The sequence below is a fragment of the Nyctibius grandis genome, chromosome 32, assembly GCF_013368605.1.
Source record: "Nyctibius grandis isolate bNycGra1 chromosome 32, bNycGra1.pri, whole genome shotgun sequence".
NCBI lineage: Eukaryota > Metazoa > Chordata > Aves > Nyctibiiformes > Nyctibiidae > Nyctibius > Nyctibius grandis.
Window position 1 is genome coordinate 4,968,504 of NC_090689.1, and position 23,731 is coordinate 4,992,234.

Here is a 23,731-nt window from a genome sequence, read left to right on the forward strand (position 1 = left end):
GGCCGGGCCGCGGGGGCCGCGCTGCCCCTGCCCTCGCCGGTGACAGCGGTGGCGGCGGGCCCCGCGCCGAGCGCGCTCCCCGCCCAAGGCCCCCTCACGGCGAGGGGGCGCCCGGCGCCGCCATCACAGCCGCGGGCCGCCCGCCCCGCCCGACGCGCCTGCGCGGGAGCGGCCGGCGCTGAGGGGAGGCGGCGCGGAAGGGCCCGGCGGGGCGGGCTCGGCCTCACGCACCCCCCCCCGCCGCTGCCGCCGGTACCCGGTGCGGGCCCGCTGCCCCCGGGGGCCGCAGGGGACGGGCACGGGGCTCCCCCGCCCTGCGACAGAGCCGCGGCAGCTCCCGTGAGGAGCCGGCTTCCCGAAAGCCGGGCCTGCCGGGGCGGGAGGGGGCAGCCGGGCAGTCCCGTTCCCGGAGCGCGGGCGAGCGGCTGGCTGCGGATTCGCGACCCCGAGGTGCGGGTAAGGTACGCGGGCGCGTTCGGTAACGTTATTTAAATCGACAGGACTGAAATTTTCCTGGGGGGGGGTGGATGAATTTTAGGTGCTCTTTAGGCCAGGCTCAACAAAAATTACATGCAAAACATAACGTGGTAAAAAAAAACCCACAAAACAAAAATAAACCCTTTATTGCTCAAAACCCTTTTATTGCTATAAAACCATGGAGGTTAAGGCAGCTCTGTGACCACCGAAGCTGCTGCTGGGAGAGCCCCAGCCCCGTCCCACAAACCCCGCATTGCCATCTGCACCCCTGCCCTGCTGTTAGCTCTCCCTTTCACCCACACCGTGCTGGTCTCTCCAAAACTTGTTATGCTTTTTGTTGCTTGGTTTTTTTTCCTCCACTTAATTTTCTGCTGATTTAGTCCCCTGAATAGTCCTCTCCCCCGGGCTGCTGTGGGCAGTCGTGCCAAGGAGAGGGCTGGGAGCACGGTAAGCTCCGTGGGCGTGCTTTGAGGCCTGATTAAATGTGTTGTAAACCTCATAACTACCTGCCTTAAACTGGTAATGCTTCTTCTAAAAAAACGCCATTGTTTATCTGTTTATGCTTTAGTGTTTACCAGTCACAAGAAAATTACCTTCCCTTTGGGAAAACAAAGTACACACGCATAATAGTTTAAAATTTATTCACACAAATGTATACTTTTAAACTGTAATTAAGGCAATCGCTTTTGGCATTAACCAGTTTATCCCACTCTCACCAGCACAAGTTTCTTGCTCCAGGTGTTGCGAGGCTTTACAAGTAGATGTGAGGTGCTCACTGCCCAGCACCTCGGCCGCTGGGTGACAGACAGATGTCTGCACGTGCTCTCACCCAGACTGGAACAATGTGACTTCTCTGCAGACAGACTTTACCAGTTTGCCATCTTCACCTTGCTCCTTTCCAGTCCATCCCGTTAGGAGCCGTGCCTCTGTTTTGTGGGGCGTGCTATGCCCTTGTGCGCTGAGGAAGCGGCTCTCACCGAGGCAGCCCCGTCAGGGCAGCAGATCTGTGTGGATACATGGGCCAGCACTGCTGCCATTCCACGCTGTCACGGCTGATGTTGATGCTGTTTGAGCCGAAGCTTCGTTTGGGTAGAGTTACCTGGTTTAATTGGACACTAGAGTTTCAAGTAGTTTGCATTACAGTCAACAGGATGATGATGCTGCCTCAGTAAGCTTTCTGCTGTAATGAGACCAACACCAGCTCAGTTCAGGGTTTTTTTTTTCGTTTGTTGCAGAGGTGTCCCTGAAACATGGCAGTCAAATGGACTGGTGGACATTCGTCCTCTATATTGTGCTTGACCGTAAACACGGAAGGGCTGGTGGCTTCAGGTGCAGAGAGAGGGGAGCTCACGCTCTGGGATGGCAGAGGCGCTCTGGCAGGACAGCTCCAGCTTCCGAAGGCAGATGACGTGACCTCCGTGGTGTTCTCTCCCCGCCGTCCCACCAGCCTGTACACCTCCCACGGAGAAACCATCAGTTTGCTGGACGTCCGATCCCTCAAGGAGCCCGTTGAACGCTTCCACGTGAATGAGGAGGAGATCAACTGCCTCTCGGTGAACGAGACCGACACTTTCTTGGCTGCAGCAGATGACTCGGGGGCAATAAAGGTTATAGACTTGGAAAACAAGAAAGTCAGCCGGTCCTTGAGACACTCAAACATCTGCTCCTCTGTCGTCTTTCGACCTCAGAGGCCTCAAAGCCTTGTTTCCTGTGGACTGGACATGCAGGTGATTTGCATATAAGTAGATGGTTATTAGAGAAGCGAAGCAGTAACTACCCACCTGTGTAGCGAGGCGCCAACAGACTTTCACCGAGAGTGAGGGTGTACAGCCTGCAGTCACCAGAAAGCTCCTTTTCTAAAATAGTTTTGGTGGAGAAACTAAGTGTCGAGGCTGTTTGTGCTGTTTTCTACTCAGCAGTTCCTCTCCCTGTTTTTCTTAATAGTTACAACCTAAAAGTGAGCGGGGTGGGGGGAAATCTGAACATGGTGCAACGCGTGCTCATGCCACGTTAGCTCCCTGTTGGACCCCAAACCAGAAGTTGTCCCTAGCCATCAGTTATGGCTGCAGACGAAATGCAGATGATAGTTAGGGAAAGGTGAAATGCTTGAAGCAGACAGGGTGCTAGCAAGAATATAAAGATAAATATAAATATATTCCAAGAATATAAAGATAAATATCTTTCCAAGTGGTATGTATCACTGTAAGGACAAGTCATTTTTATAATTTATCTTTTGTTCTTATTAACCTCTTGGAAGCATTAAATGTTCTTTGTCTTTTTACACTTCTCTGACCTCACCAAGAGGAAACTTTGTCCTTTGCACGCCGCTTCTGGATGCATTCTGAGACAAACCGTGCTAGGAGTTAATGGAGCCTTGAGTTACCTTGCCAAAGTTGGCCACCCAGAACAGATGTTTTTCAGTAATTTCTCTCCAGTGGTTGAGGTCTGACCACGTTCCTGGTTTAGCCCGAGAGTAAAACTATCACTTCTACAAAGGTTTCCGTGGTTCTGGCAGTATTAGGGTGAAGTTTGCTTTGACAGCGTTGAGCAGTTTCACCCTGTGTTCTTAAAACCGAAGGGCATCTAACACCCATTTGAAAAAATACATGCTGATATTTAGTATAAGTGGTATTTTGCCATATTAAAGCCATGGATCATACAAATTCAGTAAGTATATATCATAGAATCATAGAATGGTTTGGGTTGGGAGGGACCCTAAAGCCCATCTAGTTCCAACCCCCCTGCCACGGGCAGGGACACCTTCCACCAGACCAGGGTGCTCCAAGCCCCATCCAACCTGGCCTTGAACACTGCCAAATGTATCTCCACATAGGGGCTGATTGATGGAAGTCTGCCAGGTTTAGACTTTGCCAAATTTTCAGAAATTTCCCAAATTCTTTTTTTTTTTAATTCATTGACTAAAAAATGGATGTAGGATTTTAAACAAAGTACTGTGAGAAACTTCTTTTCAGAGGTACCGAAGCGTCAGTCAGAGAGGAGTAAATGCTTGGCACCTTAGAGGCTGGCTTCATTTCAGGTCCCTAAAATCCAGATTCACAAGCCTGTGCTGGGAACTTCTTTTATCAGAACTGTAAGCATTTATATACCACTTGTGTGCAAGGAACTGGTTATTTTTTGGTGACTTTCTAGTTCTAGTATGGTTTACTGTAGCTCGGCAAGTTGGCTTTTAGGTGGAAGTTGGTATCCCAGAATAGTAGGAATTCGTTAGCGTGGTTTTGTGCATGAAAAGAGCGTTTTGCCGCATCAAGGCTGGCGTTAAGATACATCATTTCACGAAGAGAAGCTGAGCTGCAGCACTCTGAAATGCTGCGCTGCGGCACGTCTGTGGACAAGTTAGGAGCTCTGCGAGCATCAACACATGTTCTGGGCTTGCGTGTCAAACCCTCGGTGAAGCTGTAGCTGATGAGAACTGAAATTTAGGTTGCTGGATTTTTTCCAGACGTTGCATGGAGGCAGGAAAAATGCCATGAGGACAGAAAATACTTAGTTTACAGAAAACTTGTTGGCACTTGATGAATTCATAAAGCTGTTGCAGTGCTGTCTGTGGTGAAAACGGGAGTATTTGCCTTAAACATTAGGACCTGGCTGCTCTGATTTACTCTGCTCTGCACATGGGGGAAAGTTTTCCCTTTCATCAGTAGCAAAGTAGTTTTAACGTAGCAGCAACAGCAGACACTAAAACAGAAAAGCTACAGGGAGCAAGATATTTTGGATGTCTTAATGTGATGTGGATCCAGAAACGCAGAGCCAGTGTGACAACTGTGTTGTGGCCCAAATTTAAAGACTCCTGTACTTTCTGCTGGAGACGACTAGTGGAGGAATATTTTTATTAATAATAAATTAAAGCTCTGATTAAAAAAGCAGAGTACACCAGTACTGCATTAGACTGACTTTGAGCTTCCATTATCTGTTGGCCTTGAAAGAGCTCATCATCAATTCAGATCCTACAAAAGTATTGAGAGAATTATTTTTACCTGGCACAGTATGAATCTATAATACTTGAATTGCTGTATGAGAGACGCAGGATTCATCTGAAGGCACAGTTATTGCTTCATGAGGAGCTTGGAGGTGGTGTGGCTTTTTAAAAGCAAGTCTAAAAGCACAACCCTCCCCACCATCTCATCAGGAAAAGCGCACCCTGCCTCAACAGAGTAACAGCACAAAGCAGATCTACTCACTGGGTGTAAAAAAAAATACATATATGTCGGTTTAAAAATGAGGGCTGGAACTGCTGTTTGCCTTCTGCTGTTCCATTTTTCAAACACGTTCATAGGAATTATTATTTTAGGACAAGTAGGTAGCAGAGACAGAACTAAAATTCAGCCTGATAACGATCTCTGTTTACTGCTAAGCGCTTCTATGTCCCTCCTTTTAAATAATTGATGTGCAGTATCTCATGATTACTACTGCTGAGGTGAATGCAGAAGCACTTAGAACAGCTTTTTCATCCATTTCATGGCCTGAAGGTCTGAGTCATTGACTGCTGAGTAGGGCAGCGTGAGGGTTCGGAAAGCACGCCGTAAAGATTTGCTGTACTTATCAGGTGAAGTTCCACCCCTCCTCACAACACATCTTGCATCTCTTGCACTCATGCAGCGCCTTTGCTCTGCTAGAGCAAGAAGTGTGGTGGGTTTTGGTTTTTTAACTGTTAGTGAAAGATCTGATTTTACATAAAATGGACAAATTATTGATCCATCCTTTTTTTTTTCCAAGGTTATGCTGTGGAACCTGCAGAAGGCTCGCCCCTTGTGGACCACAAACCTGCAGGAGTGTGACACGGAGGAGGACAGTCCCCAATCAGTTGGCCAGCTCTTCAACCCCCCGCTTGCACATTCCCTGTCCGTCGCGTCGTGCGGCAACGTCTTTGGCTGCGGAGCTCAAGACGGTAAAGTCAGAATATTTAGAGTCACTGGTGTCAAGTTTGAACGTGAGCTGGAGTTTCAAGGTCACAGCTTGGGAGTATCGCAGGTCCTCTTTATGCCAGAAGGATACTGGTTGTTGACTGGAGGCAATGACGGGAAAGTCTTGCTCTGGGATGTCAGCAGTGACGTTGGAAAGCAGCAGAAAAGCCCAGCAAAATCTCTGCAGAGAAGGAAGGCCCAAGCACCTGCTTCCACCAGGAAAGATGGGAAGCTCCACAAAGTGGCTTCCAATGAACGTGCTAGAGTTTTACCAAAGCTAACCATTGAGCACGGAGAGAAGGTGAACTGGATCTCGTGCACAGAGATCAAAGGCTCCAAGAGAGTATTAGTTGCTGATCAGAGTAGTTCTGTATCTGTGTATCCATTGCCAGAACCTTAGACAGAGACATTTAAAGAAATTTGTGGGGCAAAACCACTTCTCAGAGCGTCTGACACAGCCGATGGTGAACTTAAGGGTGAAACCTGCTGCGTCCTTCAGCAGGGGAAGGGATTTGCGTGTACTCATGCGAGTACCCGTGATGTAACTGGCCTCGCCTTACGCTTCCCAGCAGCTGTAGGTACTCACTGCAGCTGTTTCTTGCAGGGTTGGCAGTTTGCTTCTTGAATTTAAGTGAAACGGGTTTCAATAGATTTAGGGGTAATATTAGTTCGTGATTAAGCTACACAATTAAGGTTGGAGGAAGAAATTCATGCTAATGGGGACACCCACAATGCTAATTGAGGACGCTGAGCAGTAACAGAGGTGTCATTGGCTGAGCTCTTTGCATTTTGAGATGATGCAGTGCTTTACCTTAACCCTCCCCATTAAACGGTGTCACAGCATAAACGGGCTGTAGTGGAAATGTATTTTTCATTTCTTTGTCAGCAGCTGCATGTAAGACTAGAGAAGCATCAGCTAGCTAATGAGTAATCAAATCACTTGAACAGTCATTGTCAATTGGATTTTTTCACACTGCAGTAAGTGAAAAGCAGGGGAAAATGTTAACACCTGTGTCATGGGTCAGCATTATGCATTTAAGTTGTTTACCCCAGGGAAAAATAACTATTAATTACACTTGTCTTAATAAATGCTTTCTCACTGCTCTCTTGTGCTTTATACACTCTAATATTGCCAAACTTACACAAAATTGTGTCAAGAAGTGTATTGTATACCCCGTCACAGGGGAAATGTGCAGGGCCAAAGGCACGACTCCTCCTTACCCAAATACTTCCACTGTCTTCCCAAAGCTTTAGTAACACAACGAGCAGAACTTGGCTTGATAGAAACATCTCTTAATTTGCAAGTTGAAGGTGGGGAGAATGTAACTAAGTAGGAATGCTGCAGCTCTTGCCATGTTCAATTCATGCTGGATTTCCCATGGAATGGGCAAATAAATAATAAATAACACACATTATAGAATCACAGACTGGTTTGGTTGGAAGGGACCTTAAAGCCCATCCAGTTCCAACCCCCTGCCACGGGCAGGGACACCTTCCACCAGACCAGGTTGCTCCAAGCCCCATCCAACCTGGCCTTGAACACTGCCAGGGAGGGGGCAGCCACAGCTTCTCTGGGCAACCTGGGCCAGGGTCTCACCACCCTCACACCAAAGAATTTCTTCCTCAGATCTCATCTCAATCTCCCCTCTTTCAGTTTAAAACCGTTCCCCCTCGTCCTGTCACTACTTGCCCTTGTAAAAAGCCCCTCTCCCGCTTTCCTGTATTATCTGCTTGCTTTTTTTCTTTTTGATGGAAACATTTCCAGCTCTTTTTTTGCATACCCAGCTCCTGAAAATCATCAGCCAGTTGTGCTGGCCATCCATCCTTTATGGGAGAGATTCCATCTGTCTTGGTTTAGCTATCCTTCATCCTCAGAGTAGCTCCCTGCAACCGAATACAACTCGTTCTCATCCAAATCTGATTTTTACCATCATGCTTTTTAAATAGAAAAAAAAAAAAAGGCAAAAAATCAATCTGCTTGTACAGCCTTCGCCAGCAGGAGCCTTTGGCCCAAGACATGGTGGGCGTGACAGCAAAATGAAGCCAAAACACAGCAAAAAAAACAAAGGAGCATAGTGTAGACACCCCCTTTAATGTCACCTCTAAATTAATTTTGTGTCCGAAGACAGACAAGATCAGTGGGTCGGAGGAAGCGGTCCAGATGCGATGTGTTCACGAGCATGTGCCTGTGCATCTCTGACCTATATTTGGATATACAGGCTATAAAAAGCCCCGGTACAAACAGCCTCCAGCAGGAGTCAGATCCCCTGTCCCTGTGGTTGCTGCCTGCTTCAGGAGGGAGGATCAAGCCCGCTCGAGTGTGCGTTTCTTCTCTCCGTGTTCTGCAGGAAGATGGCTAAGGCCAGCATCTCGCTGCGCTCCCTGAACGAAGCGTTAAACAGGTCATTGTGCTGGCACTGTGCTGAGGGACAGGGCAGGACGAGGGGCGCAGGGGGCTGGGGCAGGGGAGAGGAGACAAGACTATGTTAGCACAAGGAACCTGTGCTTCCGTGCAAGTTTTCATGCGTAAAAGGATGTAGATATACGTTGTGTGTACACAAGGGAGTAGTTCATGAGCAATCTTCTGTTTCTCCTTTACTCGTCGGGGAGGGAAGGGGGCCAGAGGCACAAACTGCACCGTGTGGTGGCCGCCGGTCTGGCCAGCCTGCAAACCGCGAGTCCTGGCTGTTGGCTGCAGGATGTGCCCAGTTGCTCCATCAGCAGAGACCTGTCGTTGCATGGAGTGTTGCTGGGAGGTTATGGGTAACGGGAAATTCGGGTTTGCATTCTGCTACGGTCGTGTCATAAATAGGAGGTTTGGGATGAACTTCTGAATTTGGGAAAATGCCTCAGAGTCTGGAGGGTTCAAAGATAGGAAGGGGTTATCATCAACATCAAAAAAGCCTGAGAATGAACCTCTCTTGTAAGTTTAAAGAAAAAATTGCTGAGGAATTGGGACATAGGTGACGCTGATTCACCTTCCATTTTCAAAGCCTATACTCAGAAGAGGAACGCTTGACCAACAGGAACAGTTGGCTTCATGTAAAATAATCCAGTTGGAGCTGCCCCTGCTGGCACCAGTCCACGTGTTCAGCTGCAGTGCGACAGCACAGTCGCTGGCAGGTGGTGTCTCTAACCAGCCGGGCAGACAACGATCACGGGATCGAATGCAAGCCATGAGCACGGCTCTTCAGGAAGAAGAGTTGAAAAAGGGTCTGAAATCCTCCACAGTTAGAGCCAGGTGAGACGGTGCTCCCTGTCAGTGCATTTGCACGTATGGATTTTCATATACTACCTTTAAAGGTGCGGTGCAAATGGTGGCAAGGAAGAAATTTTCAAGTCAACTTAGGTGTCATACATATAAATCTGGTTTAGCTGTAGTGAAAATGATTACTGTCTGTCGAGAGTATCACAGCTGATAAATGCAGTACTGCTGTTTATGAAATTAATGGTTACAGACTAACCTATGGGTATGACCTATGAGGAACGGCTGAGGGAGCTGGGGGTGTTCAGCCTGGAGAAGAGGAGGCTCAGAGGTGACCTTAGTGCAGTCTACAACTACCTGAAGGGAGGTTGTAGCGGAGTGGGAGTCGGCCTCTTCTCCCAGGCAACCAGCGACAGGACAAGAGGACACAGCCTCAAGCTTGGCCAGGGGAGGTTCAGGTTGGACATTAGGAAGCATTTCTTCTCAGCAAGGGTCATTAGCCATTGGAAGGGGCTGCCCAGGGAGGTGGTGGAGTCACCATCTCTGGAGGGGTTTAAGAAAAGCCTGGCCATGGCACTTAGTGCCCTGGTCTAGTTGCCATGGTGGTGTCAGGGCAATGGTTGGACTCGATGATCCCAGAGGGCTCTTCCAACCTCATTGATTCTGTGATTCTGTAACACCAGCTGAAAGCTGGTAAGAAACTGCTCCTCTGGTCAAGATAATAACATTGTTCACCAACAGCTTTTATGACTCTGATTCACACAACGGTAACCGCAAAAAAACAATAGTAGAGAGCTGAGCAGAGAGAGAAACAGAAACACGGGAACCCCTCCTGAAAGAAAAAGTGAAAATCAAGTCTGTGGGAAACTGGTTGAAGAGGTGTGTGTCTAACTGGTACCATGCAGTGGGTGTACGGGAAGAGCTGTGGAGAAGTGCATTGGCCTGGAAAATAAAACCAATGTGACAGCTCTAAAGTAATGAAAAATGCCATTTTCTGTAAATGCCTGAGGAGCAGGAATAAGGTTACGCATACAGCCACGCTTTCGGAGAAGTGGGAGTTAGATCTCTAACTGCAAATCTTCCAAGTACAAAGAAGAGAAGAACTTTAAAAGCTTTCTGGTAAAGAATGGGAATGTGGTTTGTGCATACACCAGGCAGACACTTACATTAAAGGAAAAAGTGTTTAGAGGTTGTGATTGAAATGAAAGCGGGAGGTTTAATCCGTTCTTCCTCGTTTCATTCAGAATTTTCCTCAAGAGAGCAGCACTGATTCTATCAGAATTTACAAAAAGCTGTAGAAGATTAGTTATGGAGATTGGTTGTGCCACGGTGTACGTAGAAGAAGATACGTGATTTGCTTTGCTTTATGTTTAGATCAAAAGAATTAAGGCCTAGATAAAAATTAATAAGGAAACAATTTCACAGGTGCTCAGAAAGTCTGAGAACCACATCGCAACCATAATGCTGCTCATTGAGCCCTTGTATAGCCCCCTCCGGGGCTGGCTTAAAACCCAGTCCAGTTAATCAGTAGTTTCTTAGAAGTTTAGATATAAAAAAAGATAATTGTCTGGAAAATGTGCATTTATCGAAAGAGCATGAGACTATAGAGGTAGAAAACCACTCAGCTTAGGCCTACATTGTGGTATGTGATTAATAGAACATCCTGAAGCCATTTAAAACAGACATTTTTAGAACCAAAATTAGCAAATGCTGCAATGTTTGCTACAGGTGCTTAAAAATACACCAGAGTAATTTACAGACAGGCAACACACCCCATATCAAAAAAGTGCTGGCAAGACAAAACTGGTCAAATACTAAAGCATTGGACTAAAGGCTGTTGGAAACCAACCCCAGCAATGCCAGTAGCGTTACTGGTGAGATCTTTGATAACTTACTGTTAGTTGTGGAGGATAAAGCTCACAAGAATGGGCCATTAGGAAGCTTATTTTTACCCTGATGAAAAGCTGCAATCAGGGAGCAATTCCCAGGCAAGTATCTCCCCCAGGAGAGCACTGATGATCCACCCAGCAAACCTTGAAGAATATTCCCATTTTCTGGCAATTCCCCCCTCTCTCTCAAAGACTGCTCGCACTGTGTTATTCCTAAAACTTTTACTGTTGGGCAAGAGAAATCCTACGAAAGTAAGATCAGGATATAAGCAGCTTTCACAAGATGGCAAAGGAAGACTCCAAGCCTCAGGAAACAACAGAAAATCGTTAGACAAGGATCTGCACAAGCTGCCAGACAATGAATTAAGGTTGGGGAGACTTAGAAAAATGTGCTGCTGTTGTTGCCTTTTTATTTTCTCCTCATCCAGGTCAACTGCAGACAGCACCCAAAGCAGGAGGAGAGGAAGGCAGGTAGAGGGGGGAGCTCCTGTTAGCAAAGCCATGGCATTCTTGGTCCTTCTCTTGAAAAACAGGCTTTAAAATACCATCGAGTATGCGTGAAAGAAGGGAAAACTATTGGGAAATTATTTAATCTGCTGTTTATACAATCTAAAGTTAACTTCTGTTTGTTTGGAGGGTTTTTTTTTTTTTTGTGGGGTTTTTATTTTTATTTTTTTAATGTCATCACCTGAAAGCTACTGTGTATTTTGTCCTTATAAAAAAGTTCAGCGAAAGAGAACCGAAATAGGGCCACAACAAACCAGGTAAAGACCTTAATACAGCATTTAATGCAGGAAGGTCACAATTCACAATCCAATTCCCTAAACGTTAGAACAACACAATAATAATAGTAACAGAAGCAGTGGAGCAAACTGGGGATGAAGAAAGAAAGGGTAAAGAAAAAAATGTAGGGTCGTGCCCGTAATAAAATTTAGCAATGGCGTGGTTTTCATTTCACTGATACAGCCTGAAGTTCTGCCAGTAAAATGCAAAGAAAAATCACAAAAGTCTATAAGGAGTAGCTGATGTTCTGCTAGTAAATCGCTTGTAAAGTATGTAGTACTGAGGTATTTGTTCAGTATTTAGGAAGGAACATATTTTGATAGCTTGGAGATCCTCAGGATTCTCAAGAACACACCTTCACATAAGTTAAGAGAATACAAAGATGCACTTTTTTTTCCACTTCTTTTTTAAATAAGAAAGAACACAACAGATACTAAGTAATGAAAAAGCAGCTAATAAATACCAGCTACGAAGCAGTTTCCTTATTGCTGTTCCACTGAGGTCTTGTTTTCACACAGTTGTTCGGTGGCAGGACAGCCCTATAAAAGGGAAGAGCAGGACGAGCTGACGGGAGGAGAGAAACACTGCGAGTGGCTTGTTTATTATTTGCATCGTTTTTAATCTGAGGATGAATGAGAAGTTCTGCTTAATGTCAAATGAAAATTATTCAGAAGATCACGATCCTACAAGTAAAAGCACAAATCACCTCAAGATGTATTAGAGAAAAAAACTGTGATGGTGACATCCATGCAAATGGTTGAGACTTGCTGACATATCTAAATACAAATGTTGCATCTGTATTTATAAGACCTCTGCACCAGGGAAGGGCCAAAAAGACCTGGGCCATGTCAAAAAAACTTAATTTCTAGTGGCGTATGTTCTCATACGGCTTGGGAGGAGCTTCAGAATGGGGTCTGGAGCTGTTCACAGCGCAACCTAAGTGTCACTCACCGGCATGGCCAAAAGCATCACCATTGGTGCCCAAGTCCTTATGAAACGCCCTTGTTTCCCACCCCTCAGAGTAGAAACCAAGCTGCAAACCGTGGAGGCTCGGTTCACTGACCTGGACTCAAGCTTGCAGAAACTGGCGCAGAAGTTTGAGCTGCAGGCCGAGATGCTGGAGGAGATGAGCCAGGACGTCCCGTGGACGTGGGCGCCAGGGGAAAGGTGAGCACAGGGAGGGATGGGTCGGTCCTCGCCCTGCACGTGCAGGTGACACTGGTGTGACTGTGGGTGCACCCCGACGCGAAGCTGAACCACCCGTTCTGGCATATTTAGCTTTCTCAGTTGGGAAATTCTGCTATTTACTGCAGAAAAGGGCAATATGAGGAAAAAGCACGGTTCCTTTGATCGCTCTTTCTTTAAAAAGCAAAACCAAACACACAATCTATGAAATATTTATGTGGTTTGAAAACAGCCATGCCGCTTCCAAGATAGCGGGGACATCAAGCCTGTTTGCGTCACTGTCCCACAGCAAGCAAAGGAAAAAAAAACACACACAACTCATTAACGCTATGATTATTCTCCACGATTAAATAAGGCCAGAAGATTCACAGTTTTTAGTACCCAGGCTAAGGCTTCATTAATGCACATATTTATAGTCTTTCCATCTTCTGACTGAGAGTTTTTGGAGCAGCTCTGCTTTCTGCACACCCAGGGAAACCCTAGTAGAGAAACCCTCGTCAGGCAGCCCTAAGTCAGGCAGCCCTAAGTCAGGCAGCTCTAGTCAGGCAGCTCTAGTCAGGCAGCCCCAAGTCGGGCAGCCTCAAGTCGGGCAGCCCTTTCACAAGCTCCGTCGGTAACTATTTAGGGCTTAAACACTTGTTTAGACAATGAACCCGCAGCACCGCTGGCAGCCGGAGGCGCGGCGCAGGCCCCGGCGCGGGCTCGGCGGGCGGGCTGAGGGCCGTTAGCCCCGGGGCGGGCCCGCCTTTCTGCCCCGGCTGCCCCTCCTGAGGGCCCCGGCTCTGTGTCTCCCGACAGGCTCGGCTCGGAGGAGGAGGAGGAGCGAGAGGCCGGGCGGCGGGAGAAGCCAGCCAGCGAGGGACGGGGCGGGGCGGCCGGCGGCGGGGCGGCACCACGGCGGCGGCCATTGCGGGAGGCCGGGGATGTGCCCGCCGCCAGGCCCGAGGGCCGCAGCTCGGTGGGTGCTGGCTCCGTGCTTTGAGCGGGGGTGTGCGGGGCTGGGGGTGGGCGGCTGCCGGGCGGGGCGGGGGGGGGTGCCCAGCCGCTTACCGCTGGCGCGGCCCGGTGCGGGGGGGCTGCCCCGCCGCCCTGCCCGCGCCTTCTCCGGGCATCCGCGGCTCAGGGATGAGCGTTATTTCTGCCGAGGTGCGAATTGAAATTAGCCCAGGGCAGGTATACGTGGACTTACTGAGTCTTTTTACCAAACCTACAAAACTGTGTGTTTCCATGTTATCCAGCATCCTTTTTAAAAAAAGAATAAAGTATTTTATCAACAAGGGGAGAGGGGAAACAATAAAACCCAACTTAAAGTATATTTGTCTCCATGTCGCGTTCCTGTGTGACTGAAATCGCAGCCCTTCTCTCAGAAGGACCTCCCGTCTCTGTGAAGCTGGCTGTTACAAAGCTCCTAAGAACTTTCTTAACGTTCCTGTAACTTAAAAACCAGTAATTTTACCCTTTTTGCTTTATGTGTCTTTTATTTTTATTTTCTGTTCCACAGTATTTCTGGGCCAAGTGGAAAAATCCTGTGAGGAGGGTTGGTGATAGAAAGGCTGGATGATCCCCACCATTTTAAGCCGAACAAGAAGATGCTGAAGTGTTGAACGCATTGGTTAGTTCTTTGCTTATATTAACAAAAAGTATTTTGACTTTTTAGTCCCAGCTTAAGCAAGTGAATGACCGAGGAAGAACCTCCTCTCCTCTGATGCTTAGGGATGTTGTATTTCACCTTCAGAACACGCTGGAACCAAGTCTGTACCAGAAGCAGCTTTTGAAGGACACGCATATACTGAAAAATTGTCTGAATAATGGAAGGTTAAGGTAACTGGTAATGTATCCACCAAACGTGAGCATAGCTCAGAGAGTAAATGCTGGAAGAGCTCTCACCTCCTTTCCCCCCCTCTCCTTACCACCATCCCCGAAGCACCTGTTACAACTCGCAGGAAACTGCGGTAGGAAAACCTGCTACAGTTTCTCCAAGAGTTCTGGAAAGACTTGTGTCTTCTTCCAAAAGCTGAGAATCTCTCGAATCATGAGCAAAAGTAACTGCTTAAGCGGACTTCTTAAATCCAGTAACGCTTTCATAAAGTAGCTGTAAAACTGAGCATTTTCTATTTTCTTTTATATTCATTACAGGAAGTAAAGTACATGTTTCTTTTTGATTTCAGGTACGGATGTTGTACTAGTCTTGCTCTTTTACTTGGAGTCAGCATGTCGAAGAAATCAGAGGCTCCGCTTTCCTTGTCTGACTGCCTCTGCCAAATTTGTATGGAGATCTTTGTGGAGCCCGTGACGCTGCCGTGCAACCATACCCTCTGTAACTCTTGCTTCCAGCTGACCGTTGAAAAGGCCAGTCTTTGTTGCCCTTTTTGTCGGCGTCGAGTCTCTTCTTGGGCACGATATAATGCCCGCAGAAATACTCTTGTCAACTGGGAACTCTGGGAAAAGATTCAGAAGAATTACCCGAAGGAGTGTGAGCGTAGGATTAACGGACAGGATTTGGAAGAGGAAAGTAAGTAAAATGTCACTTGTCCTGGGCTCTCTCTGCTTTACCAAAGTAATTACTGTTGGCGGACTTTGGATGTTGTGAAATAAGAAACTGCATAGACAGGCTGTGTTACTGCTAGAAAGTGCAGTGTCAGAGCTCACCTGTGAGAGGGGCTTGCGAGGCAGAGAGGTGGCTGTCCGTGCCTTTTTCGTTTGTACTGCAGAGTGTAAGTTACATTGTGTGATCATCATTTAAGTGGATGTTTGTTCATGCGTTTTGCACAAAGGATTGGTGTGTGGCTGCCCCTCCTGGCAAAGGCAGTAATGCGTTACAACTTCAGCTGTAAAATCTGCAAGTGGAGTATTTGCGTGTGTGTGTTTATCACTGTGAAGTAAGTGAAGTGGTTAAATTTTCTTCAACTCTTAGATGGTGTTAATTAGTTTGGTTAGAAATTCCAGGGCTTCGGTCTATGCAGGAGTCTCTGAGTGAGCCTAAAATTGTGGTGTCGGAGGAAAGGAAGTGAAATCTGATTAACTCTTTGAAGAAGGATTTGAGGTTTTATTACATTGTAAGCTCCGTTGGGGGAGGCTTAGGGGTAGGTTGGCTCTATGACATGTTGTTTCACTTGCACTATTATAGAATCACAGACTGGTTTGGGTTCGAAGGGACCTTAAAGCCCATCTAGTTCCAACCCCTGCCACGGGCAGGGACACCTTCCACCAGACCAGGTTGCTCCAAGCCCCATCCAACCTGGCCTTGAACACTGCCAGGGAGGGGGCAGCCACAGCTTCTCTGGGCAACCTGGGCCAGGGTCTCACCGCCCTCACAGCAAAGAATTTCTTCCTCAGATCTCATCTCAATCTCCCCTCTTTCAGTTTAAAACCGTTCCCCCTCATCCTGTTACTACTTCCCCTTGTAAAAAGCCCCTCTCCCGCTTTCCTGTAGGCCCCTTTCAGATACTGAAGTCTTTTTAATCACAAAAAGCAAAAAATGTAAGTTATGGTCAGCATACTTATTTGTATACACAGTGCTTGGAAAACACTTGACTGTTCTTGCCACTCGGTAACACAGTGCTTTTTAATTTTGTTCCTTTGTAACACAAGGGTGTTTTTTATTTCCATAGTCAAATCATTCCTGTGACAGGGTATGGAAGTGATCTTTTGTTAAAATCTTTCCTTGTTAACTGTCATGATCTTGCTTTTGTTCCTCACTTCTTTTTTTCCTTCCTCTCATTTAGTCTGTGTCCCCCATCCGCAACACCAGCTGAGCAAGCCTGGGGAGCTGAGGCAGGAATATGAAGCAGAGATTAGCAAGGTACGTCTAAAAACATCGTTGAAAGCATAAATGCTTTGTATCTAGTTATTTTAATTGTTCCCACAGACAGCTGTAATGTTATTTAATGAAAAAGAAAGATACTTGGAGAGGCATTGCTGCTGCAAGAACACACTGGTCATTCCCGAAGCGTGAGTTAAATTTTTATCCTCTATGGAAGAGGAGTGTCTTCCTTGTGTTTGGCACGAGGTGACATATCTCAAGTTTTCTTGTGCTGGTTGATCTATACCTCCCACCTCACGCTCTCAATTGGTCCAGTAACATATGCTGTCTTGTCCCTGCGAGTAGGTGGGCTTCACAGGCTCAGAAACACACAGAGGTACGGACACAGCAGGACGCCCAGGCAGGTCTCTTAGGCAATATCTTGCATTTCCCAAAACTCTGAAGAGTTAGTGTCACCTTTCTCTGTCTGCATCCCTGCCCACACATACTGAAATGCCTTTTATATGTCCTCAGATGCCCATGAAGTATTTCAGACTGGCAAATATAAACATTTGGAACTGTTTTGGCTTTGGTCTTGCACTTGTTAATTTCCCTTCCTAAGTAACAGAGCACAATTTGATGAGCTCCAGTAACAAACATACAGCGTTTTCTTTCCTGCTTGCTCACTCCCTTGTGTTATCTGTGTTCATTTGAAAATCAGAAAATATTTTTAAGAAATCTTGATCTTTGCCTATTTAAGGATCCTTCTTCCTCCAGTTCAGACACAGTAGCAGTAAGAATTATAGTTGGAAATAGTATCGGAATGCTCCTTTCCCTGACAGCCCCGTTGCTGGCTGTTGTAAGAGCAGGGGGAGTATGTGAGGTGGAGGACTGTGGGATTCTCTTTTATGGCAGTTAGGGGAGAAGATTGATTGGCAGCAAGAGTATCGATGGTTAATGGAGATGGTGCCCAAAAGCGGTGAAATAAGTAATGGTGTCTGGAGCCAATCATAAGTCATCAACACATGGTTTGAAACAAACTCAGACTTAGTAGCTTGTGTAGTATTACAGCCTGACGCTCTTCTCTAAAGCAAATTTTCAAATTCCATTACCCAGCTAAGAAAGCTTTGTTCATTCTTGAAGTACTTTGCTCCTTGTGGAGTTACTGATAACTGATTTGTCAGGAGTGGATGTCTGCCGTAAGGAAGGCAGATTTCAAATCCTTGGTCTGCCGCTTTGGGTTTTACATGTTTCAAGAGAGCAGAAGGACTCTTCTAGAAGAGAGATGTGCTGTCTTTTAGGTATCTTGTGCTTATATTGGGATTACAATGATATAAGCAGGTTGAGCAAACGCTGTGGTCTAGCTGGCATCCAGCCTTATAAAGAATCTTGATCTGGGTTTCTCTGTAGATCCGTATATTTGGAGGTCTTAGTTTTTGTTATTAACATTTCCAAAGGTGAGTAATGGGATTTAACCCTGCAGGCGAGCAAGGTTAATGGTGTAGCCTTACAGAAACCAAAAGGTAGGTCACCGTTACCAAACTGAAGATTCTACACACAGTGTCAGTTTGATTCTTACATCGTTGGAGGGTTGTGTAGTTAAATACTGGCTTTGAAGTGTGCAGAGTGTCTTTGTGAACAGGGCTTCGTTCACGTTAAGGAGTATCAGCTGAGAGGTTCTGGCATACAGGGTGGTCCTGCAGAAGTAACCAGATGCATTTAAAAAAAATCTTTTTTAGGTGGAGGCAGAAAGGCGAGCACATGAACAAGAGGAGAACAAGGCAAGTGAGGAATACATTCAGCGGCTCCTAGCAGAAGAGGAGGAGGAACAGAGATTGGCAGAAGAGAGACGGAGGGAGATGGAGAAACAGCTGAAGCAAGATGAAGAGTTGGCCTGGCAGCTGAGCAACAGTCTGGTGAGTTAGGATCAAGGGGGACAGTAGAAAGCATTGATATAGTGCAAGCAACTTAGACTTTTCAAAGCAACAGTTAGAATTTTGAACAAGTTAAATTTATTTTAGTTGTAGTTGGAAGCTTTTGTCAGCCCCCAGTACTTTAGATCCTGGATTGACCATTCACTTTTGAAAAAACAGCAGGAGTGTGAAATACCCCAACATTTCTACCTGTGTAATATGCACTTGAAACGTGTGCTGGATGTTTTCATTGTGAAACATTTTAAAAAGTTGATTTTCTTCTGAATACTTCCTTTTCCCCATGATTTTAAAAATACTTCTTGGGAAGAAATTGATGTCTGTAACCTGTACTGAAAAAAAGGAATGTACGATGAACATTTACCTTATGTTTTGGGCTTTGTTTGTTTCTTTGCTTTGTTAATTTATCTTGGGGTTTTGGTTGATTGGTTTTTGCTACCTGATAATAGTCCTAATGATGCAACTGTACTTATTTGAGCAAAATCTCTTCTCCTTTAACACCAGATACAGGAAAGCGTACAGAACGTGTAACATTTCTTATTCCATAATTACCCATTACTTACAGTTCTAGAATTCTTTGGATAAAAGTAACTAATTCTGCAGCAGAAGCAAAGTAGTTCTGTTTTTTCTCCAGTTTGTGGTGTGTTTTGTTTTATATAATGCTATTTTTACTGGTCATGGAAGAATGACGATTCCAGAGGACATGTGCTCAGCAGTCCTTTACCAGCAGGCAGTCTCTCATCTGAAACATCCCCAGCTAATTTGTGCAAGATGAACAAACCAAGCAACTCTGGAGACATTCAGAAGTAAGTAATTGAAGTTTCTTTTCTTTAATTATTGGTCTGTTTCTTGGTATAGTGTCCATTTGCTCCCTTGGAATCATGTAGTCCAACTTCCTCAGATAATCTGGGGCAAATGTAAACTGTTGAGTGTTAAAACATCTCATAGGATGGTATGGAGGAGAGAGGAAACACTTGCCCTTCTCTTGTTGTTTTTGTTTGTCAGAATGAACCTGAAGATCTTGACCAATGCAAAGGGCTGACAATTCAAGAAAAAAAGCTTGAAAACTTAAAAAATACTTTTTTCTCCCCCCTTTTAAGGTATCTGTCTCCAAAGCTTCATCATACATTGGGATCAGCGTCATTCTCTAGAACAACAGAAAGAGGCAGGAGTGACTCTGGCTCTGTGGTAACTAGAATCATTTGGTTATAAATGTCAGTGTTAGTAATTATGGGTTGTTTTCCCCTGGCCTATGGGATTGCCAATCCTCTATTCCCCTTGCATGTCAACGCTGGGCAGTTTATCTTGCCCTTTTTGAGCTACCTTCAGTATTCATGATTCCCCAAAGTGAAAGGGAAAACCATGCTTGACAGTCCAGAGGTGCACACCTACGGCTTCGATAGTTACCTTGTATGGCCTTACAAGCACCTTTTACCTGAACATCATCAGCGAGCTTGGGGTTGCAACCGATGGTGTATAACACTAAAATGATGAGTCTGGAGCAAACTGGAGGAGGTTGCTCTCTGATTTTTATCATTCCACGTGTCTGTCTGTCTGTCTTGAACTTTTCTGTTAGGCTCCTAAAGATGAGCAGGCTAATACCTTGAACGGTTGATTTGAGTCCTGGATAAGAGGGGAATGCTGCAGTTGGGTTTTCAGTTCTTTAGCTAGGCTTCTGTACCTTGTTTTAAATATTTTCATTATTAAACAATTCTGTATTTTTTTTAAAAAGAGAAGAATAGAAGTTAATATCCCAGAGTAGTTATAAGCAGTGTAGCTATGAGAAGTGAGATTTGCATTTTATTCATACCCATGGGCTTTTGATAAATTTACTTTATTAGTGGTCTCTCCCTTTTCTGCAGGAGACCAATAGCAATGAAGGCAGCAGTTCTGTGTGGCAAGACGAGCAAGAGGAAATGCCAACACTGTCTCCACAGCTAACCAGTGTGATTAAAGATTCCAGTGCTAAGGATTCGTTTTTGGAATCATGCATGAACTATTTCAGTGCCTCGGCTTCAGGGGAAACCGCTGCTGTCAAGCAGGAAAAAACACCAGGACCAAATTGCCCAGGAGACAATGTTCCAGGTGTGCTTCATGGAATCACAAAAGGGGAAGGGTCTGGAACAGTTCTTCATAGATCCAAAGGAGAAGATGATGGAACTGAGACAGACAGTGGCAGTTTAACACATACAGAAAGCACAAACCTTGAAAACTCTGCTGAAACTTGTACCGGTGTTCAGCCAGCACCAAATTCTGTGATGTCTGACAGCAAAAGTGTAGTGAGTGATCTCATGAAGGTGGCTAGACACGCAGATGAAGAGAAACCAGAGAGACTGCACGATGCTAAGGAGACTCCAAAAAGAAAGTCGCTGGAGCCACCAGCTGAAGCAGCGGTTGACTTGTGCGTGCTTGATAAGAGGAGAAGAACTTTCCCGGAAAGTTTAGAGGACCAAGGGGAGGAGAGAAATGATTTTAACTTGCAAATGCAGCAAGCCTTTGAGCAGTTCTATGAAAGGCATATGCAAGAGGAGCAGGACAGGCTCCTGGCTCTGCAGCTACAAAAACAGATCAACAAGGAGGAAAGGACACTTAATCGACAAAAGGGCTCTCCAGATGAGTACCTTCTTCGCACCAAACCACCTCAGTCTGTGAAAGACTCTCCTGCTAGAAAGGGGAGTTCTAAGATGGCAAAAGACTCAAAGGTACCAAAAAAGCAGGCTGAGACAAATCACCGCAAGACTCGGAAATGTTCTTGCAACGAAAACTGGCAGTCCCCTACCAGAATCCAAATGAAATCGCCCAGCATCAAGGGAGGAAAAGTTTTGAATTGCGTGGTTAATACCAGCGACGCAAGTGATATTCGCTCATTACCTAAGGATAACCAAAAGACGATCCTTCAGATGTTTAAAAGCTCTGTTGCGGAGTAGGTCAATGGAACGACAGACACGTGGTGGAATGAGAGTTAAAACCGTGGTAATGCTTTCTCCTGTGTTAGGCAAAGCTTCCTGTAAACTGTTTTAAAGTTGTTGGTTTTGAGGGGGGTCGCTTTGAGTCACAAGGTTGTGTGTTCTGAGAAGTTTTAATAACATATGCCCCCAGACTAAAGAATTTTAATTGCTCTTTTCTTGCCTACAGCTTATTTTCTAGCACTTACATTTTGAACGTGAATACTGTTAGTGTTTAAAAACAAAATAACTGCTGGGCTTACCTTGGAATGAGAATTTGGAGCCTTTTGTGGAAAGGATGTACATTCCACAAAGGAAACAAGCGAAACAACGAGTCTGTGTTTCCAGTTGTCTGCCAACTGCAAGGTTGAGGCTTCACTCGGCACAACCCCTGTTCTGTTAAATTGAAGCATGTTACTGGGATTTAGGCCGTTTGTTGAATGGCTTTGTTCACACGACAGTTAACAGAGTATAACCGGACAGCCACACTCTTCCCTCTCATATACTAACGCCTTTCTTAGACAAAGAGGGAAGAACCAGGTCATTCTCCCACTGCCAAAGCCAAGGATCTTCCATAGATGCTAATAGTGTAAGTGGTTGTGGGCTTGTATTACCTCTGTTCATAGAGGTCACTTCTGCTGATCCAGCTCTCACTGTCGTTAGGAAAGATACTTTGGTTTTCCTATTGCTAGTGTTCTGCAACTTTATTCTTGTACAATAATATTACCTATATTTAGTGCTGCTTAATTTTCATACTCAAACTGGTTTGAGTCTGATTAAAACCATATAATATTACAAAAATAGTTAGTCCAAAAGACAGTTATGATGGAGAAAGTTAAACCAGAAGGGGGAAAAGCAACTGAAAACTGGCATTGTCAGTAATGACTTACCTATAATTAAAGATGCACATAACTACATGCCTGGCTGTAACTGTTCTCCCCCTTTTTTAGAGATGCTGTCTCCAGTTGAGTTTAAAACTAACATCATTCAAAAGAATTACAATTTAGACGTGGGAAGCTGAGGCCTGTAGGAGGGTGAGGCTGGTGATGAGTTGACCAGCTGCTCCTCAGCAAAGGAAGTATTTTTGCTAGATTGTTCTACTTGTTGCTATTTTGAAACCATCTTTTGGCCTTTCTTTGCTTGTAATGAGATACTTTTCCGCTGTAGGTGTTGGAAAGAGAGCAAAGCACCACTCTAGATTGCTGAAGCGTGTGTGCTAATCACCAAAGTTAGCAGATGTTGTAAATGTGTACTTTTTTTTGAACCTCATTGATGATCTATAGACTTTAACTCGGTTCTGGGAAATTTGTAACTAAATACTTTAAAGCAGTATCTTATATTTCAAAAAAAACCCGCAACCCGAAATTTTATTGCAAGCATGAACAGCACACCAAGTTGAAAATGTGAATTGTTTATTTTTTCTTCGCCTGCATGTCTCTGTTAGTGGTGGGGTTCTCATAAATAAATGATCTGTTCTAAGATGCTTTTTGAGCAAGTTACAACAGGTGACCAGTTACGAATCGTTCGCTTTGCCTCTTGCTGCCTCAGGCTGGAAGCCTTCCTTCAATATAGTTCTGTTTCTGTTTAATCCTTGCTATTGTTTGAATTGTTTTCTGCCTTACCCATTCAATCAAATGTAATCCTTCATTAATTAAAGTGTTCTTTAAGGCAGAGATACTGACTGTTTTCTTGCTAGTCACACTTGGTCTTTCCAGTCATGATAACATGTAAGAAGTAAACTCTTCATTTTCAAAACAGGAGAAAGAGTTTAAGTCTATTCAGCCTCATTTTACAATTAGTTTCTGAAGTCTGATGTCTATTTTTAACTCGCTCAAAAGATGGTCCCTGCTCTGGCGTGGAGCTCCTTCCCAGATCACGTCTCCCGACGACTGCTGCCCGTTCTCAGGTATGTCTGAGCAGAGGCACCACGTGCTCCTCCGATTTATTGCCGTTTTGGTGTAATGGGTTGTTTAGGATTTCAGAGCAGGTTAGAACAGGTTTAGAGTTCTGGCCTCTTCCCACACAGCCCACCCCTGCAGCCATCTGCTGCCAAAACCCTGAAGTTCATGCCCAATGCAGCTTTCTGTGCAGTTTGAGACACTTTGTTTCTATAGAATCAGTTTGGTTGGAAAGGACCTTTAAGATCATCAAGTCCAACCGTTAACCCAGCACTGCCAAGGCCACCACTAACCCATGGCCCTCAGCACCACATCTACACGGCTTTTAAATCCCTCCAGGGATGGGGACTCCACCACTGCCCTGGGCAGCCTGTGCCAGTGCTTGACAACCCCTTCAGTGAAGAAATTGTCCCTGATCTCCAACCTAAACCTCCCCTGGCACAACTTGAGGCCGTTTCCTCTCGTCCTATCGCTTGTTACCTGGGAGAAGAGACTGACCCCCCCCTCGCTACACCCTCCTTTCAGGCAGTTGTAGAGAGCGAGAAGGTCTCCCCTCAGCCTCCTTTTCTCCAGGCTAAACACCCCCAGGTCCCTCAGCCGCTCCTCATCACACTTGTGCTCCAGACCCTTCACCACCTTCGTTGCACTTCTCTGGACTCGCTCCAGCACCTCAAGGTCTTTCTTGTGGTGAGGGGCCCAAAACTGCACCCAGGATTCGAGGTGTGGCCTCACCAGTGTGAGTACAGGGGGACGA

The 23,731-nt window shown here is 45.7% G+C and overlaps 2 protein-coding genes across 6 annotated transcripts; both read left to right on the forward strand.

The window, feature by feature from the left end:
- Positions 1–192: 192 nt before the first annotated feature.
- Positions 193–6,504, forward strand: WDR53 (WD repeat domain 53). 2 transcript variants are annotated; one of them, XM_068421138.1, is made up of 3 exons: positions 193–461; positions 1,713–2,204; positions 5,212–6,504. In XM_068421138.1, the coding sequence occupies exons 2-3, from the start codon at positions 1,728–1,730 to the stop codon at positions 5,797–5,799; spliced, it is 1,065 nt and encodes a 354-aa protein (XP_068277239.1). In that variant the 5' UTR covers positions 193–461; positions 1,713–1,727; the 3' UTR covers positions 5,800–6,504. The 2 variants fall into 2 exon arrangements, with proteins under 2 accessions (XP_068277239.1, XP_068277238.1); XM_068421137.1 differs by having other exon boundaries at positions 194–456.
- A 1,151-nt stretch (positions 6,505–7,655) lies between these two features.
- RNF168 (ring finger protein 168) lies at positions 7,656–22,710 on the forward strand. Of its 4 annotated transcripts, none has more exons than XM_068421215.1 (11): positions 7,656–7,801; positions 8,393–8,640; positions 12,297–12,443; positions 13,260–13,419; positions 13,963–14,073; positions 14,630–14,973; positions 16,187–16,263; positions 17,943–18,119; positions 18,819–18,940; positions 19,235–19,322; positions 19,997–22,710. In XM_068421215.1, the coding sequence occupies exons 6-11, from the start codon at positions 14,673–14,675 to the stop codon at positions 21,059–21,061; spliced, it is 1,830 nt and encodes a 609-aa protein (XP_068277316.1). In that variant the 5' UTR covers positions 7,656–7,801; positions 8,393–8,640; positions 12,297–12,443; positions 13,260–13,419; positions 13,963–14,073; positions 14,630–14,672; the 3' UTR covers positions 21,062–22,710. The 4 variants fall into 4 exon arrangements, with proteins under 4 accessions (XP_068277316.1, XP_068277315.1, XP_068277314.1 ...); XM_068421214.1 differs by having other exon boundaries at positions 8,426–8,640; XM_068421213.1 differs by lacking the exon at positions 8,393–8,640.
- Positions 22,711–23,731: the final 1,021 nt, after the last annotated feature.